The 17,238-nt window shown below is 37.5% G+C and overlaps 1 protein-coding gene across 1 annotated transcript in view; it reads right to left on the bottom strand.

Moving 5' to 3' along the window:
• Sytalpha (Synaptotagmin alpha) overlaps window positions 1-17,238 on the bottom strand; it is a 609,065-nt gene that overhangs the window by 75,053 nt on the left and 516,774 nt on the right. The window contains exon 4 of the mRNA XM_069835540.1: window positions 9,772-9,957. Coding sequence (XP_069691641.1) covers window positions 9,772-9,956 — 185 coding nt within the window. The 5' untranslated portion in view covers window position 9,957. The remainder of the gene's footprint in view (window positions 1-9,771; window positions 9,958-17,238) is intronic.

Raw genomic sequence — 17,238 nt, forward strand, 5'->3', positions numbered from 1 at the left:
GCCAAAATACTCTCTCGTTATTACTAACGATACTTTTTTTTTCAATTCAATGCAAATTTATTCACAATTTTCACTTAAGCGGTTAGAGATAGGCGATAGTATCGACAGTACTACCGACTGTTGTTCCTACTATCGATAATCCTATCGATAGTTACAATTAATACTATCGATAGTCATTACAAACTTATTTGTTAATTTGTTATAAACTGAATATATATCAGAATTTATTTATAAACGCGTACTGAACTATTAATTTAATTATATATACTAAACTGAAACTGAATTACATACTAATGATACACAACATTACAATCTGTCGTTGAAGTCCTAACATTAGCCATCATTATAATGTTTTTTTAACATGTGACCATCGCTCCAAGGATAGTCTAAGTTTTGTTGGGATGCAGACGGTTTCGACTTTCATTGATTAAGTTTTCAGTTTTAGATAACAGTCTTTCCCAGGGAACTCAAGATCCCAGTGAATACAGATACTTTCTGAGTAAATTACTAAGTTGTGGGTGAATGGTGCATGACAAAAGGAATTGATAAGTGGAAACAAAATACTGGATTTGTTTAGTTAAATATGAAAAATAATGAGTACGTGCCTAAAATTTGCGTAGTAGTTAAATAGGGATTTAATGTAAAAATTGTACTTGATAGTAAGGTTGAGTAGGCCTATTTTGTAGATTAATGGAGGTCATGAAAACTGGTTCCAGCCAATCAGAAAGAGACAATCCAATGTCTCAGCTCTCATTAAAAAAGGGACTGTATCCTTCCCGGGCCTACTCTGCCATCTATGCGAGATACGTAGAACGCTTTCATTCTACCCATGATTGCAAAGTGATGAATCGTGTGTGAGTCGTTCGTTTATGATTCAAAAGAATACTTGAAATCATAAATTGGGATGAGTTCTGAACAAACCGTGAATGAATAGCCTAGTTACAAACTATTCGTAAAATCTGATTGAATCACTGAAAAAGAATCGCGTTGCCCAGCTCCAGTTTGAAACCCTTATAATATTATGAATGCTCGTCTCATTTTTCCATACTATCGAACTACCGATAATATTGAAAACAATTTGACTATCGACAGTTTCGATAGTTGAAGTCGTAACTATCGATAGTACTATCGACTATCGCTTATCACTAGAACTAGTTAGTTACCCGAAATGAGTATGTGCCCGTGCTCGGGTACAGTTCAATAGAGCCTACATATATTTTGATGATGATGATGATGATGGTAATAGTAATAATATTAGAATAATAGTGACGAAAATAGTACACAAATAGTAATACCAAATAAATAATAATAACAATAATAAGATTGATAAAATAAACATAAAATCACTTAGCATGAGTTAACACAATTTATATAAGCATATAATGAGGAAAAAACCTTGATAACCTCACAGTTGATAAAGCGTCGTTAAATAAGCAATTAGGAAAGCTCAACGTTAGGGGAGAGTTGGGTAGTATCGGACATCGGGTAATATCGGACAGTGAGTTTCTTTCATCTACCACCAGATAATAGTACCTGAATGACATGGTTACGTTTCTGTGATGTCGCATACAGAAACGTAACCATGTCATTCAGGTACTATCATCTGGTGGTAGATGAAAGAAACGCACTGTCCGATATTACCCGATGTCAGATACTACCAAAATCTCCCCTATACTAATCTTTTCAAGTTCAGCAGAAACGAGCCGCCACTGCTAAATAACAATGATAGCAAGATTTTTAAATACGGAAACTACAGCTCTCCGAGCGGTTTTGTATGTTCACCGAGCCCCCGGGCCTCGCAGCAGTGTCAATTTTACACTCGAGAACAGCCATTGAAGTGCTTTCCACCTGACTAGAGCAGCTGTTAGGAAACACGCAGAGCAGCTCTCAGTTATCAGTCTGCCCAATGCACCGACCGTAATATTGTTACCTCGATAAGTCCAATCACAAGCTGACATCAAAGTCGTCGTCCAACACCGACTGAGGCATGCACAAAATGCAACAAAACGCTCTCCGCCACAATTATCAGAGCGACCTTGTATGTTCAATTTAGCAATTTACTCTCTATTCTTAGTTTCAGTTGTTGTGCAGTCAATCTGAACCTCATTTCTAACCAAAGGGGTCAGAGTTCAATCCCTTGCTGATCATAGATTTTTTTTATTTCAGTAGGTTATTTTACGACGCTTTATCAACATATAAGGTTATTTAGCGTCTGAAAGAAATGAAGGTGATAATGCCGGTGAAATGAGTCCGGGGTACAGCACCAAAAGTTACCCAGCATTTACTCATATTGGGTGGAGGGAAAACCCCGGAAAAAACCTCAACCAGGTAACTTGCCCCGACCGGGAATCGAACCCGAGCCACCTGGTTTCGCGGCCAAACGTGCTGTTACTCCAAGGTGTGGACTGATCATAGAAGATTTATATTTGTAACAAAATAATGTCCTCTTCTTCTTTTACAACAAGCAGTAGGCTTTTCAACCTATTGGCTTATGTTCCGTTTGCAAAGGGTTTGTATTTTGATATTCTTTCAGGCTAGGCGTGTCCAATGCGTTGATCACCAAGTCCTAAAATGATTGCTCCTATCTCACAATACTTTATCCCTACAGCAACGCAATAAGTGCCAATAGACAGGCAATCTCTCCAAGTTCTGTCTGGTACCTTATAAACACAGGCAAGAAGTTCGTATCGAAACTGTTAAGTTATGTGAGCTTGGGCTATATATCTACCGAATGAGCAGTAGTGACGCAGCTCTCAACGTCAACAAACCAGCAAAACAAACATGTACAAATACAGAAATAAAATTTGGAGCTCCCTTATTGTACAAGTTTCGCTTGCAACACACACTGCATGTGCAGTAAACAAGAGCCTCTGTATACTCGTATATGCTACTTGTCGACAGTCGTGAAATTGTTGCCTACATATTAGAGTCGTGCACAACTGGTTACGAAAAATATAAATTATCTAATGCTATAGAATGGCTCTGTAGTCAGAATGCTAAGCTCTTCCGTCTCGCGGAGTGCCTCAGCATTCGGTTTAACAAATATTCGAGTTGTACCTCACTCCTTGTGGTGAACGGCAAAGGGAGTTTCACGAGCCCTTGCAAGGAAGCGATTATCATCATGTAGGGTTACCATTTACGAGTAATTGATAATTCTTTCCCTTACTAAAATAAATAAATAAATAAATAAATTAAATAAATAAAATAAATAAATAAAATAAAATAAATAAATAAATTAAATAAATAAATAAATAAATAAATAAATAAATAAATAAATAAATAAATAAATAAATAAATAAATAAATCATCCATCGATCCATCCGTCCATCCATCGACTTACTGATTCATTCATCCATGGGTTTATTGATTGATTCATTGATTCACCGATTGGTTCATTAATACTTAAATTAACTGATTGAATGAATCATTCATTCATTCATTCATTCATTCATTCATTCATTCATTCATTCATTCATTCATTCATTCATTCATTCATTCATTCATTCATTCATTCAGTTCTTAAAGTTAGGTACCGCCAAGAGCAAAAACATGCATAGAGAAAGTACAAGCATTAGAGCTTCAGAGGACTTTCCTGTTTGTTAATATCTCCTTAAAAATGATTTATTAATGAAATAATAATGCATCTGCTTAGAGTAATAAAAAGCTATACGTAAGGCTGACTTTTTTTTTTTACTCTATCACATTTGCCCTACTTGATCCTATCAAATTTTATTTAAAATCCCAAACATTCTCACAGTCCTACTTATGCTCACAATAACAATCACGAACAGCGTAAACGTTTGTCGCAATTATAGGGAATCGATGAATGCCCTGTCACTTTTATTTTATCATGAATTATGAGCTTGAAATCAGCAGAAACTTGTAAGAAAACGTAGCTTGAAGAAGGTTTATTTAGAATAGGTTATTTAATGATATGGTATCAACTAAAACGTTATCTAACGTCGGTGATATTTGTATTTAGCGAGATGATGTCAAGGTTTCACTGTTGAATTATCTAGCATTCACCTTAGAGTATGGAAAAATCTCGGAAGAGATCCAACCATATCACCGACTCAAGCTGGATTCAAACCCACGTCCGAGCGCAACCTGGGTCACGAGTTCAACCCATTACCCCGAAGTACACCGGTGGCTTCTAAGAGGTGTACGGGTCAGTTTTCTTGTAGCAGTTTATGAGAGTGGTGAAGTACAGTATCGCAACTAGTGCTACAGCTAAACACAGAATGCTACGTGTAAGGGAAGCACTAGGGGAAGTCTTGCACAAGCAGACTGAGGAAGTAGTGACTAATGTGCGCGCGTTCATGAATGAAGGTTCCAGCTGGAAGAGCGAATAATTTATCAAAAGTTCCAAAGAGAGCTTCGGAAGCAACAGGCGTATCACAGAGCCTCATTAAGAGAATTATTAAGGAAGGAAGAAAAGGAGTGGGCCAGGGGGATTTTCTTCTTTTTTAATTCCACGGAAAAAACGGTTTCGAAACCCTTCTAAATGTACAAGTAATATAAACCTAAATCGTCGTTTCCCTTAAAACTGGTCAATTTTACTTCTAAAATCAAACTTATAAATGTCGCTGTATTTTATAGATGCTTAGAAATCAATTGCTGAATCTGTTGTGATGTTCTTCTCTGTAGTCTATGAAGAGTACCTGCTATACTTCCGACTGATCATGCATCAGCTTCTTCTTCTTCTTCTTCTTCTTCTTCTTCCTCTTCTTCTTCGGCATTTCCCTTATCAGCAGCTCGCCGTTTTTAGCTCCCATAAATCTCGGCTGTAGCAGTCAGCAGACATAAAATCCTTTTCGTCCATAATTTTATTTTTTATGTATATACATTTCCAAACTCCAAGCCGTACCTTTTCTCCTTTTACTTGCTGGATATCAGTTCCTAATTTTCTTAGGCCACCTGTATTCTGGTGGGCGTTTCACTTGTCCATACCTCTGTAATATTCTGTTTTCAAGAGTTTTCGTAAGGAAATGTAACCGTCATTCTAGTCCAGATCTGATCATTTGCCTCATAAGTTTAAAATAATTTTAACTGTCAATCGCTGTGGAGTAATGTTTAACATGTCTGACTGTGAAACGAGCGGGCCTGGGTTCAAGTCCTAATTGGGACAAGTTATGTGATTTAAGTTCTTCTGGGGTTTTCTATCAACCTATTAAGAGCAAATGGTGGGGAATCTTTGACGCTGGACTCTGGACCCATTTCGCTGGCATTAACACCTTCATTTCACTCAGACGCCAGATAACCATCGCAGTTAAAATAATATCGTAAAATGAACAATAAAGATAACTTTAATTTCCCGAATATCTCTGTAGCTACCTTAAATTAAACTGTGTATTTGAATACAAATCAGTATTGATATACCTATATAGTTAGCCTTGGACCTTCGTTATCTACAAAAGCGAAACGAATGCCATGGGAAAGAGTAGGTTGAATAATTTCGAGAGAAAAATTGTTCCGGGGGCGGGTATCGAACCCGGGACCTTTGGTTAAACGTACCAATGCTCTACCAACTGAGCTATCCGGGAACTCTACCAGACACCGATCCAATTTTTCCCTCTATATCCACAGACCTCAAAGTGGGCTGACAACCGTCGAGCAACCAACATTAAGTGCACACTAACTCTGTGTGACTTAAATTGTGGTTTTTCTGTTAACGAACAGTGACGTCTATTACGGAAATCAAGCTTTCAGGTAAAACTCCCTGTAAAGTTGATATGAATAATTTCGAGGAAAAAATTGTTCCGGGGTCGGGTATCGAACCCGGGAGGGAAAAATTGGATCGGTGTCTGGTAGAGTTCCCGAGTAGCTCAGTTGGTAGAGCATTGGTACATTTAACCGAAGGTCCCGGGTTCGATACCCGGGCCCGGAACAATTTTTCCCTCGAAATTATTCAAATCAACTTTGCAGGGAGTTATATCTGAAAACTTGATTTGCGAAGAGTATGTTGTTTGGCAAATAGTTACTGGTACTCACTATTTGGAGAAAAAATTGTTAGCGGATTCTATGTTGTAAATTTTAAAGAAATTACGGCAAAAAAATTCCATTTTGATAAAACTGCGTATTGGTGTGTGATAAAGTGTCTGTTTTTTAAGTAGTTTCCCGGCAAGGAAATTTTTGCAAATATCATAGATACACTTAGGGATCATTATCCTTCATACGCAACTACAACAATTGAAGGTTAAGTGGGAAGAACGTTTCATGTCACATGTCTGTGGTGTTGAAATAATCCCGGTATTACGTGGTCATGAAACATACATCCTCGTGGCAACTTTGCGTATGACTCGATAGTTTTTTCGTTTGGAGCATTGGACACGTGAGAGAGTTCATGCTAAGTCACCAAATGACAGCATCAGGTCCTTTCACACCGGAAGTGGACATGAAGCATTTTTCAAGCTTAGTCTTCAATAATTGGGTTGAAGAATGTGAGAGAGGAAGAACAGAGTTCAAAGATAAAACACCATGTTGAACGACCTGTTTATGTGGCTACTCCGGATCGACGAATTGGACTCAAACTTACATGAGACTTCGACAATTTCCTGTAGAAGTGTCTATCACATCATACATCTTGATTTGGGTATGAAAAAATGGCCTGCTAAATAGATTCCTAAATGTCTGAACGCTGATCAGGAACGACTCAAAGTGACGATTTTGAAGTCGGTTTGTCGCCTTTTGAAGAGGATTCTTCTAACTTTTTGGATCGCATTGCAAATATGGATGCATCATTACGATCCTGAAATAAAAGAATGGAAACACTCTAGTTCTCTTCGCCCAAGAAATTTCGCTCCCAAAAATAGCTCTCGCATAATTTTTTGGGATAACGAAGAAATAATTAATTATGACAGGCTGCTGGTATTTAAAGGCAAAACTATGATGGGAGTGTTATTCTTCATTAACTAAGCCTCGGAAAAAAATATAGAGATATGTCGTGGTAAATTGTTCAAAGCTGTGCTGTTCTTATAAAAGCATCCACTCACAAGTACCTCGTTACGTTGCACAATGCGAACTGACGAGGGATACTCAATTATACACTTTTATGCCTGTTTAGGTTAGATATATTATATAATGTGTTTTGTTTGTACCATTTTTATTTTAATCTGTGTGTTCTTTTGGAGAGTGGTTGGTGTACATAAAATTAAGCCTAATATGGAAGTTGATGATAAAATTATTCCAGCTGGAATAATTCTATTATTATGGAATTGAATATTTCATTTTGGTTCAACATACAAAATTATAAAACTTGCATAACAGATTCGTAGATAACAATACAATGTTATTAGTGATATAACTACCATAAATGAAATAATAAAGTTTATTTCATTTCTAGAGGTGAGGGGGGGTGAAACCTACAAAGTAGGACTTGTTTTAGGTACAAAGCTCGTACGGTCAGAAGCTCCGTGCATTGGATTTGAGAGAAAATTATGATAATATAACATCTGTTTGTATAATATTGCTAAATAAATTCATCTATCTACTTCAAATTTTATTTCGTATAAAAACACATATTTTGAATTTTTAAAAATTTAAATACATATTTTCAAATATTAACTTAAAACACATAAAAATTAAGTTTTCATCAAATAATTTTCGACAAAAGCCCCATTTCAGATTATTCACCATCCGAATGTTCAGTGCAGTTGCTTAGACGTGACAGCTGGCAAATTTTTCTCGGAATTGCCTTCTGTGAATCTGTGGAACTGCAGTCTGCTCCCTCATTAAAAGCAATAAAAATTGTACTGTAACTAACATATATAAACACTGATGTTTCATTTAGGGGTGCCTTGTAAGTTATTATAGCACTGATTCAGGAAGTAATTATAATTTAAAAAACACCAGCTTCCTCTGCTTTCCTTCCCAATCATAAACGTGTCTCTAGGGAGTGCATGCTGTTTCTCAACGGCCAGGGCGCTCTTTTTCCCAGTACAAGGCAATGTTCTGCTATAATTATCAGTAATTTGTGACGGACAACTTGAGAATGAATCTTACTGTGTACTGTAAATCTTTAGCAGTTGAGACAGAGTAATTTATGCTGGTGAGTACCGTATATTGTTTATATTCACATAAAATAATTGAAACAGAATTAAATATTTTTCATTTTTTTTTTACATATTTCCCGATTTTTAAATTTCTAAAATCTGAGGCCTATAAGTACTTTCAAAGAGTGGTGTCAAGATCCAGACAAATAATTTTTGAAAGGTTTATATTTGCTTTATGATCGTTACGTTAATATGTATAGTTGAAAGTTGATTATGTTGAATAATTGAAGAAAATTGTTTTGAAGTGCAGTAATTTTTTTTCATATTCGGTAAAGAACTTATAATTAATATCGCCTCGTAGATCAGTTTTAACTTTATTTTGAACTATATATTTGTTAAAGAAAATAAAACCTTAATAACTTATTGAAGCTCTCTGTACAGAAATGTTGAAAAGTTAATTTTTTTTATTAAGTCTGTATCTGGAGTATTCTTTCCTCTCAATTTCATTACAAAAGAACAAAATTACTGACCCTTTTTTCGTAATTGCACTTCATATGCGCAGCTAAGATGCCGTCATAAAACTAAACGTCTTGCGGTAATTTAATCAAAAAAACCAGATTAAAAATTATATGGTTAATAGAGTACAGTAATTTATGTAAAAAAAAATTAAAAAATGCAGGGATGTCTCGTCATTAAACACTCGAAGACACACCAGGTTTTAAGAATGACACAACCATGTTTCGTTCTTTATTCACATACCAAGAACGTTGGTACTTCAAGTGAAATAGAATTATTAAAATAATCGTAAGTTAGTGCGCCTCTCCTATTTTCTTACCCTTAAGCGGACTTAAAAATATCAGATTAAGAATGCGATCTAGAAAATAAAAATATTCTTTCTCTATTAGTACTTTGCCCTCACACTCCCATTTTTCTCCAATATCCGTCGAATACAAAAAATCTGATGAATAGTCGATCTATTACGCCTAAAACCACATTGATGATTCCCAATAATTTCATCTACATATGGAGTTAATCTTATCAAAATATTATTGGACAAAATTTTGTATGAAGTGAATAAAGGTGATAAGCAGACAGTGTATACGGAATGACTTAAGGAAAAGTGAAGTTGTTTCGTATCAGAGTATATGGCACGTGCCGTGTCATCGTCTTTTGTGTACCTGGCGAGTACAGCAGCGTACAGAAGGAAGGGACCCCGGTCCGTTCATAGTAACATTGCAACGCGATATGTGCAGTTGTGTTATCCTGCAGGATAGGCGAAGACGATTCAGCTTCGACAACTTACGAGTCTATATCGTCGTTTACTGCAACACTAGTAATTCCATCAATGATGACGAGGTATGTGCTACAGTATGTCATTTTTCTTTTCATTCTGACTGTACGGAGATGCAGGAGCATGTTGACGTCGTCTGTTTACGTTTAAAACCTGTTCAGCCAATGGTCTGAATGAAAAAATTGTAACATATAGTAAATGTGCACCTACATTCAACGATAAGTCATCCCACATCCACTGTCTAGTGATAAGTCTCGAAAGTTACTACAGTTAGTCTTTTCCCCCTTCTTAAAGATAGGTACAATTATGGACTCCTTCCATTGTTCTGGTACAATTTCCTCTTCCCTAGTGGCAAGTACAAACTTATAAATTTCGCTAGATAATGCGCTTCCAGCCTCTTAATAATAATAATAATAATAATAATAATAATAATAATAATAATAATAATAATAATAATAATAATAATAATAATAATGATACAATTTCTACCTGTGCCTCATTTCTGTGGTCTCGGCCGTCTCCAAGAGGTTCTTCTCAAACCAGTTGAGCCTGTACTTCTTGGAGCAGGCCACGTACAACAGCATCACCACCAGCATGACCAGCAGGAAGGAGATGAGGCCGTACAACGCCAGGTAATACGAGGAGGGGTCCGTATCTTCGCTCATAGCGTCCATTCTGCAACACAAAACAATTAACTATATCAGATCAAAGTCGTATTAATATGAGTGAAATTTATTAAGTACAGAGCTATATACCACCATATTTTCCGTGTGAGAGGTTTAGTTCGTTTCTCTTAGAAATTTCACTGGGAGGGCTGGGATTATGGCTATGTATTTTTGCAGTTTCCTGATAGGAATAATAATAATAATAATAATAATAATAATAATAATAATAATAATAATAATAATGTTATTATAATTATAATACAATAATATTATATATTATTATTATTATTATTATTATTATTATTAAAATTGCGCCTGAGCTATTTTATATATATGTTTTACAGCAGGGGTCGTCAGCACAGAGCACGATGGGGCTAGTCTCTTTTACCCGCGGAAAACGCAGTGCACTAGAGTGCTCTCAGTAGCTGCTAGCGGGTATGCTCTCTATCTCTCCCTGTTGCACGACAGTGCACACGGGACAGCACCGTGTACCCTTTGCACATTTCAGCGAGTGCTGACGACCACTGTTTTACAGCATGAGTTGCCTATCAGATGCATTCACTCTACCAAATTCAATTCGTTCTCCTCCAGAAAGTCCTACATGTTCATCTTTTTATTTAGTATTTCAGTTACGTATATTTTAGAGAAATTGTTTGCAAAATAGGTTACTGTGAATGATTGCCTGTAATTCAGAATATATCTTCCTGCTGGGAATTGAAATGTGTAAATAAGTTATGAGGTTTATTACGGCTCTAATTCAAGGGTAAAGACGCAGCCGTTCTTTAGTGCTTTAATGTGAACTCCAGACATGATGGACTGCAGGTGCCCGAGGTATCTGACTGAGCTGGGCTTGACTCGAGACGAATCATTAGACTTTGGCACGTTTCGATCCGTTATGCGCCTTATATATGCTGCGATTGTTAAAGTCCGATAGGTGGCCCGGGTGACATTCGTGAAGCCGACGCTGACAGGTGAACCTTCGTACCTCACACTCTGATAGAGCCATCCTCAGAAGGGTGCCTGATAAGCTCCAGTGACTAGGAGCCCCAAGCCCTTCTTATATCAGCATTAGAAACCCGTACTACCCCAAGACTTCACTCAAGCCTATTTTTAACTATTGCAGATGATAGATGAACTAAGAGAAAGGTGAAGAGTATTGATGGGATGATAAGAGGGAAACGGAGTACCACGAGAAAGAAGAACCCTCTATAATGTCTGCTTTGTCCACCACAAATTCAATCACAAACTTGTCGAGTATCAAACCCGGGTATTCTGGATTAAAGAACAGCGCGCTAGCACTTGTACCAAGGACGTATATGGGCTATGTTTAATGCAAAACGATGGAAAATGCCACAAGTGGGCGTGTTTGACGTCACGTCTGGAGTGTGGAATGGATATCCTTATCGACAGTGCGGATTCAAATCACGGAGAGTACAAATACATTATTATGTTGGACCATTCCACAAATTCTTCATATTCAATGAACTTGCTTAACTACAGTAATGTAATATTTAGAGCCAAGAATGATTTTTCATCGGAGGAAAGTAATCACAGAAAACTCCACAAGATGACACTAGCACCTGATTCAACAGCTATGGCACATTGTGATACTGAACATGGAACTTGAAATGTGGATAGTGCAATTTAATTGCCAGATGTATTAGGCTAGTAGTATTATCAGCCAACGTACTGGAAAATCCAATAATCCACGACTGAAATCCAAGTAATGACAACTATTACAGTTATATTGTATCTAATATGTATAATTTCTAAAAGTCATTACGTAATAGCAAGAGAACAGGTTGAGCACACACAGGAATATTAATATTTATTGTGAGTACGCTAATGTAACGTTGTTGGATGAGAATGTTTTTAAATAGTTAACAATGTATTCATAAAATGTTGACAACACGTTTAATATATTAATATGCCTCATGCGCTCGATAAAAAACTTGTAACATGGAATGTAGTGGTTTGTCCTACAGGGATAGAGCTACAGAGGTGCTTAACTGGTGAGACGTGGAGTATCCCTACGTACTGCAGCCTAAGAAACCAGTTGTGCACCCATGATGGAATGAGTTACGTGTCCACTACGCTACCGGCTAAACCGGCCCCACCATCCGCATTATTACACATTCCTGTCCATCCATCTCTAAACAATATACCATACCTCCAGTGGTGATCATTATTTCGTCATAAACCTACTGTGTATATTTATTAGTAGTCATATCATGTCAGAAAAACAGTGAAGTGGGTAGCATCGATGCTTCATATATAATGAATCGTTCCAAAGAGAAAAGGTATAAGTTAAAAAAAAAAAAAAAAAATTAGGACGAAAATTGATTGGTGATCACTAAATTTGTTAAATTATCTTACACTATTATTATGGCTAATAAAAGTGGTAGGGTCTAAGCTTTCTCATGAGTAAATTATTTTTTAAATCTCTCAGTACTATTTGAAAGAGTTTAAATAAATTGTAGAATTAGGACCTTTCTCTGCGTTTTCAGTGAAGACAATTTTTACTGAATATTAAATTAACCAGTTAAATGGTATGAAACAGCGCTATAAACATCTGAAAAACAAATAGAAACTGCCGCAGGGTTGTTTATGTCACAGCCTTCTACGTAATAATAGTGTTCAACCTGGAATATCAAATTACAAAACGAAGAGAAAAGTCTGAAGTCCCTGGACATAGAATCTCTCTCTTTGGAACAAAGACACAAGCAAGCTAAAACCACCGCTGATGATACTTAATTAATTCATTCATTCATAGTGTTCTGTCTAAGGGCAGGTCTTTCACCACAAACCCAGCATTCTCCACTCTTTCCTATTTTCTGCCTTCCTCTTAGTCGCCGCAAGTGTCGTCCATCATCTGACACCTTCTTCTGTCCCGAACTTTTCTTCTGTTCACCATTCCTTCCAGAGCATCCTTCAGAATGCAGTTTATTCTCAGCTAGTGACTCAACCAATTCCTTTTCCTCTTCCTGATCAGTTTCAGCATCATTTTTTCTTCATCCACTTTTTCCAATATTGCTTCGTTTCTTATTGTCTGTCCATTTCACACGCTCCATTCTTCTCCATATCCACATTACAATTGATGATAATAGGATACTTTTAATGTGGTAGACGTGTATATCAAGAGTGATCATTTTTATGGTAATAACTAATTTTCGCATTTTTGTGGATTTATGCCCTTTCTTCTTGGGACGATTCATATAGAACTCACCACCACTATTATATAGGAATCTTTGAACAAACTGCGAGGAACATCTGCTGTAGCGGACGGCGGCTCTGACGTCACGCAAACATAGGCGACGCCATATTTTCAAAATGGAGATATAATGAAAGCGGAATTTTGGAGAGTGTTGGTGGAATGACAAGAGAAAAACGGGATAACTTCGGGAAAAACCCATACAATTTTGGCTCTGTTTACCCGAAATACAACTCTGCCAACGCTGAGATTTAAACTCGGATCCACGGTAATCGTAAACCACGCTTTGCCAACTGAACTACCAAAGTGGTTTGGCTTATGGTGATCTTATATGTTTACTGTTTTCTGGAGTAAACTGTACAAATACAGAGGAAAAAGGAAAGTAGCACATAGATATAAACATTCGATAGTACAATTCTGACACAATTTTAAAACGCTATTTTAGTAATAATTCAAGTAATGAAGTCGGAAGAAGTGTAAATGCAGCTACCTGTAAAACTTGATGAAGAAGGAGAAGATGAAGGATACAAAGTTAATTACATTTATACGACTTGCAGGAAACGCGACGGAGAGCAAAGAAATACAGTAAATATTTTCTTCAACTCATCCTCCTAATGCGCAGTATAAAGCCTCTTGGAATTTTCGACTGCCTAGGTCCTTCGTAGCTGAATATCCTGCGTCGTCTTATTATAACGGAACCTTCCAAAATAATCAGTCTGAAAGCCCTCTTGAAAAATCGTATACAGGGAGGTAATATAAGAAAAGTTTAAATATAAAAAAGATGATGTTGCCAATACGAACTGTGGGCACATAACCAGCTTTAAAAATAGCTTGAAAATAGCATATGAGAGCATTTTGCCAGAATGTTGAACCACATGCTTGGCACAGCTTAGTTTGACTTTACAACGGCTGGACCCGAGACCCGGGACGCTTTGACCTATTGTGCGCCCTATATACAGAGTGTCCCATTTATCTTGTGCACCTATTATAACTTTTTTGTTTGGATAAGTATTGAAATTTTTGTTTTTGAGCGTTATGTTAAACCGGAGTTAACATGAGCGTGGAGATTTGGTACATGTAACTACATTATGGTACAAGATACAAGTGATGTCATCAGTTTTTCAAATATCACTACGCACTTTAATCATGTTACATTGATTATACATATTAAGACGAATTCAAAAATGTATCACAATGTCACCTTCCTAATCGATAAAAACAACGAAACGAAACAAAACGTACTTCCAATGTGATAATGTTATGCTTTGAGAGTCACAGAAGATGTTCCAAATGGTGACCATTCACATTAATGCACATTCGAAGGCGTTCCCCGAAAGACCGTATGACTGCCCGGCATGTAGCCGGCTGAATGGACACGCAAGCCTGTCGAATGCGTTGCTGCATGTCGTCTGGTGTTGTCAGAATGTTCTGGTACACACTGTCCTTTACAGTTCCTCACAGGAAGAAATCGAGTGGCGACAGGTCCGAAGAACGTGCAGGCCACTGTATGTGGATTGTGGCGTCGACAGTTGTTGTGGTTTGTTTACTTGTGAGACAGCAAACACATAACACACGACGTGTACGGACGTCAGTCGTCTTTCGTTTTGTGTAAGTTAATGCACAAGATGAATGGGGCACCACAACAAACGGCACATTCTGATGGCATTCATTTTGCATTTTGTTATTGTTATTGATTGGGAAGGTGACATTGTGATACATTTTTGAACTCGTCTTAATGTGTGTAATCAATGTAACATGATTAAAGTATGTAGTGCTGTTTTAAACATTTATAACGTCACGTGTATCTTGTACCATAATGTAGTTACAAGCACCAAATCTCTACACTCATGTTAGCTTCTCGTTCTAACATAACTCTCAAAAACAAAAATTCCAATACCTATCAAAACAAAAAAGTTATAATAGGTGCACAAGATAAATGGGACACCCTATATGTGATGACTTTCCGAGCCCGACAGATGTCCCGAGTGGCATTCATGAATCCGAAGCTTGCCTCAACCCTCATAGAACCAGGCCCATCCGCACACGAGTAGCTGATAAGCAGAGAGCGGATTTTCGGTCCCTACACAGCGATACGACGTCACGTCCCTTGGCGTACGGAGGGAGAGTTAATGACGTCTCTGCAACTGACGCACACCTAACTTTCAGTATCGGGACCGAAAATCCGCTGTCTATTGATAAGCCCCAGTATACGGAGCCCTAAGCTCTTTCTACATCGGCATCGCAAACCTTTTAGGGTAAAGTTGCCTAATCCCGTGATACATTTTTTAAAATTAAATGTCAGTCAAAGCTTTGACGTTCGACCATAGCGCCAGACATCTTTCTCGAAAGAGTGCATCCTTCGCCTACTTTTGAGACATCGGTGAACTTCCTCGCAAGATACCCAATTCCTGGACATTTAGTTAAAAGAAAACGTATCACGGTATTACGGGTATCACGAAATTAGGCAACTTTACCCTACTATCCTGTGATTTCATCTGAGCCTATTCTTACTATAGCAGATGATAGGTACAACGAGGGAAACATGGAGTGTATTGGTGAAATGATGGGGGGAAACACGAGTACCCCGAGAAAAATCTCTGCAATGTCTGCTTTGTCCAACATAAATTCCATCACAACTTACCTGAGGATCGAATCCGGGCCGCCTGGCTGGAAGACCATCGCGCTGAGCCACAGACGCGGTCTAGGTTTCTTACGAAATGACGTTTCTCAGAAGTAAGGTAAAAACAGAATGAAGGACACTTGGATTTTACAATCTGAATGCGCAAAAGAGTGGGAAATCCACGGACGGTCTAAATTGAAAAGGTTGCCTCATGTAGCTTGTTCTTCCTGATTCACTGTGCTTTCCGATTGTACTTCGTGTTCCGTTGTCATACAGATGAAATGTGATGGTACTGGACCATGTCGCCTAAAGCATTTCGTGACTCCTTTGGGAGTCCTTGGACTGTGATAACTTGTGAATGACCCAGTTGAGAGAGAGAGAGAGAGAGAGAGAGAGAGAGAGAGAGAGAACAATCATTATCTTGGAGTCACTCAGATCCCTGAGGAGTACTTAACCTCCTCTCACCCCAACTATCTCCGCAGGAGGTGAGCTTTCCTATTACACTGAAACCAGCATACACATAATCCACTATTCCTTGATAAGATACTCCCTGCAGGTGGCACTTTCTCGTTGAGTTTAAGTGGAGAAATGAGTTCTCACGAAGCAAAGGACTAGTTTATTTAATAATATATCACAAGTAAAGGTCATTTATCTAACTTGGTTCCTTTCCCTCCAGGGCGTATACCTGTCGAATTACTAGAACGACGGCTTTCCACGCCGGAGAACAGCTTTAAAATCCCGACGCTCCTAAATGGAATGTGTAGTTGAGAAAACGGTTCTAGTGCAGATATTCACTCGATATTTAATTTTCCCGACATACCGTAAGTTTACTACAACAAAGTTAAAGCAGATCCTCCGTAGCTCACTGCAAAAGCTCGCTAATCACTTCTCGAACAAAGGTTCGAACCGCGGTGATGCCGAATGAAGAAAGGCCATGTTACTGCGGTATTGATAAGTTCTTAACTTCACATGGAAGCAGTTACTCCATCTTAAAACAAATTATTATTTATCCAACAAACTTAACTGCTAATTCCAAACAATAAGTAAAACGTCACTGTCATCAACTATAATAATTTCCGACGAGAGAGTCATCGTTACCACTGCAGTCATCATCGTTGTTGTCATAATCATAATCACTGTTGTCATAATTATAATCGCTTTTTTTTCTTAATCATAATCGTTGTCACTTATAATCGCTGTTGTCACAATTATAATTGTTATCATAATCATAATAGCTGTTGTCACAATCAAAATCGTTGTTTTCATAATCATCATCGATGCTGTCACAACCATAATCGCTATTGTCACAACCATAATCCTGTTGTCACAATCATAATTACTGTTTTCATAATCATCATTGCTGTTTTCATAATCATCATCGTTATTTTCATAATCATCGTTGCTGTCACAATCATAATCGCTGTTCTCACAATCCTAATTCTGTTGCCACAATCATAATC

This window comes from Periplaneta americana, chromosome 9 (genome assembly GCF_040183065.1).
Source record: "Periplaneta americana isolate PAMFEO1 chromosome 9, P.americana_PAMFEO1_priV1, whole genome shotgun sequence".
Classification (NCBI taxonomy): Eukaryota; Metazoa; Arthropoda; class Insecta; order Blattodea; family Blattidae; genus Periplaneta; species Periplaneta americana.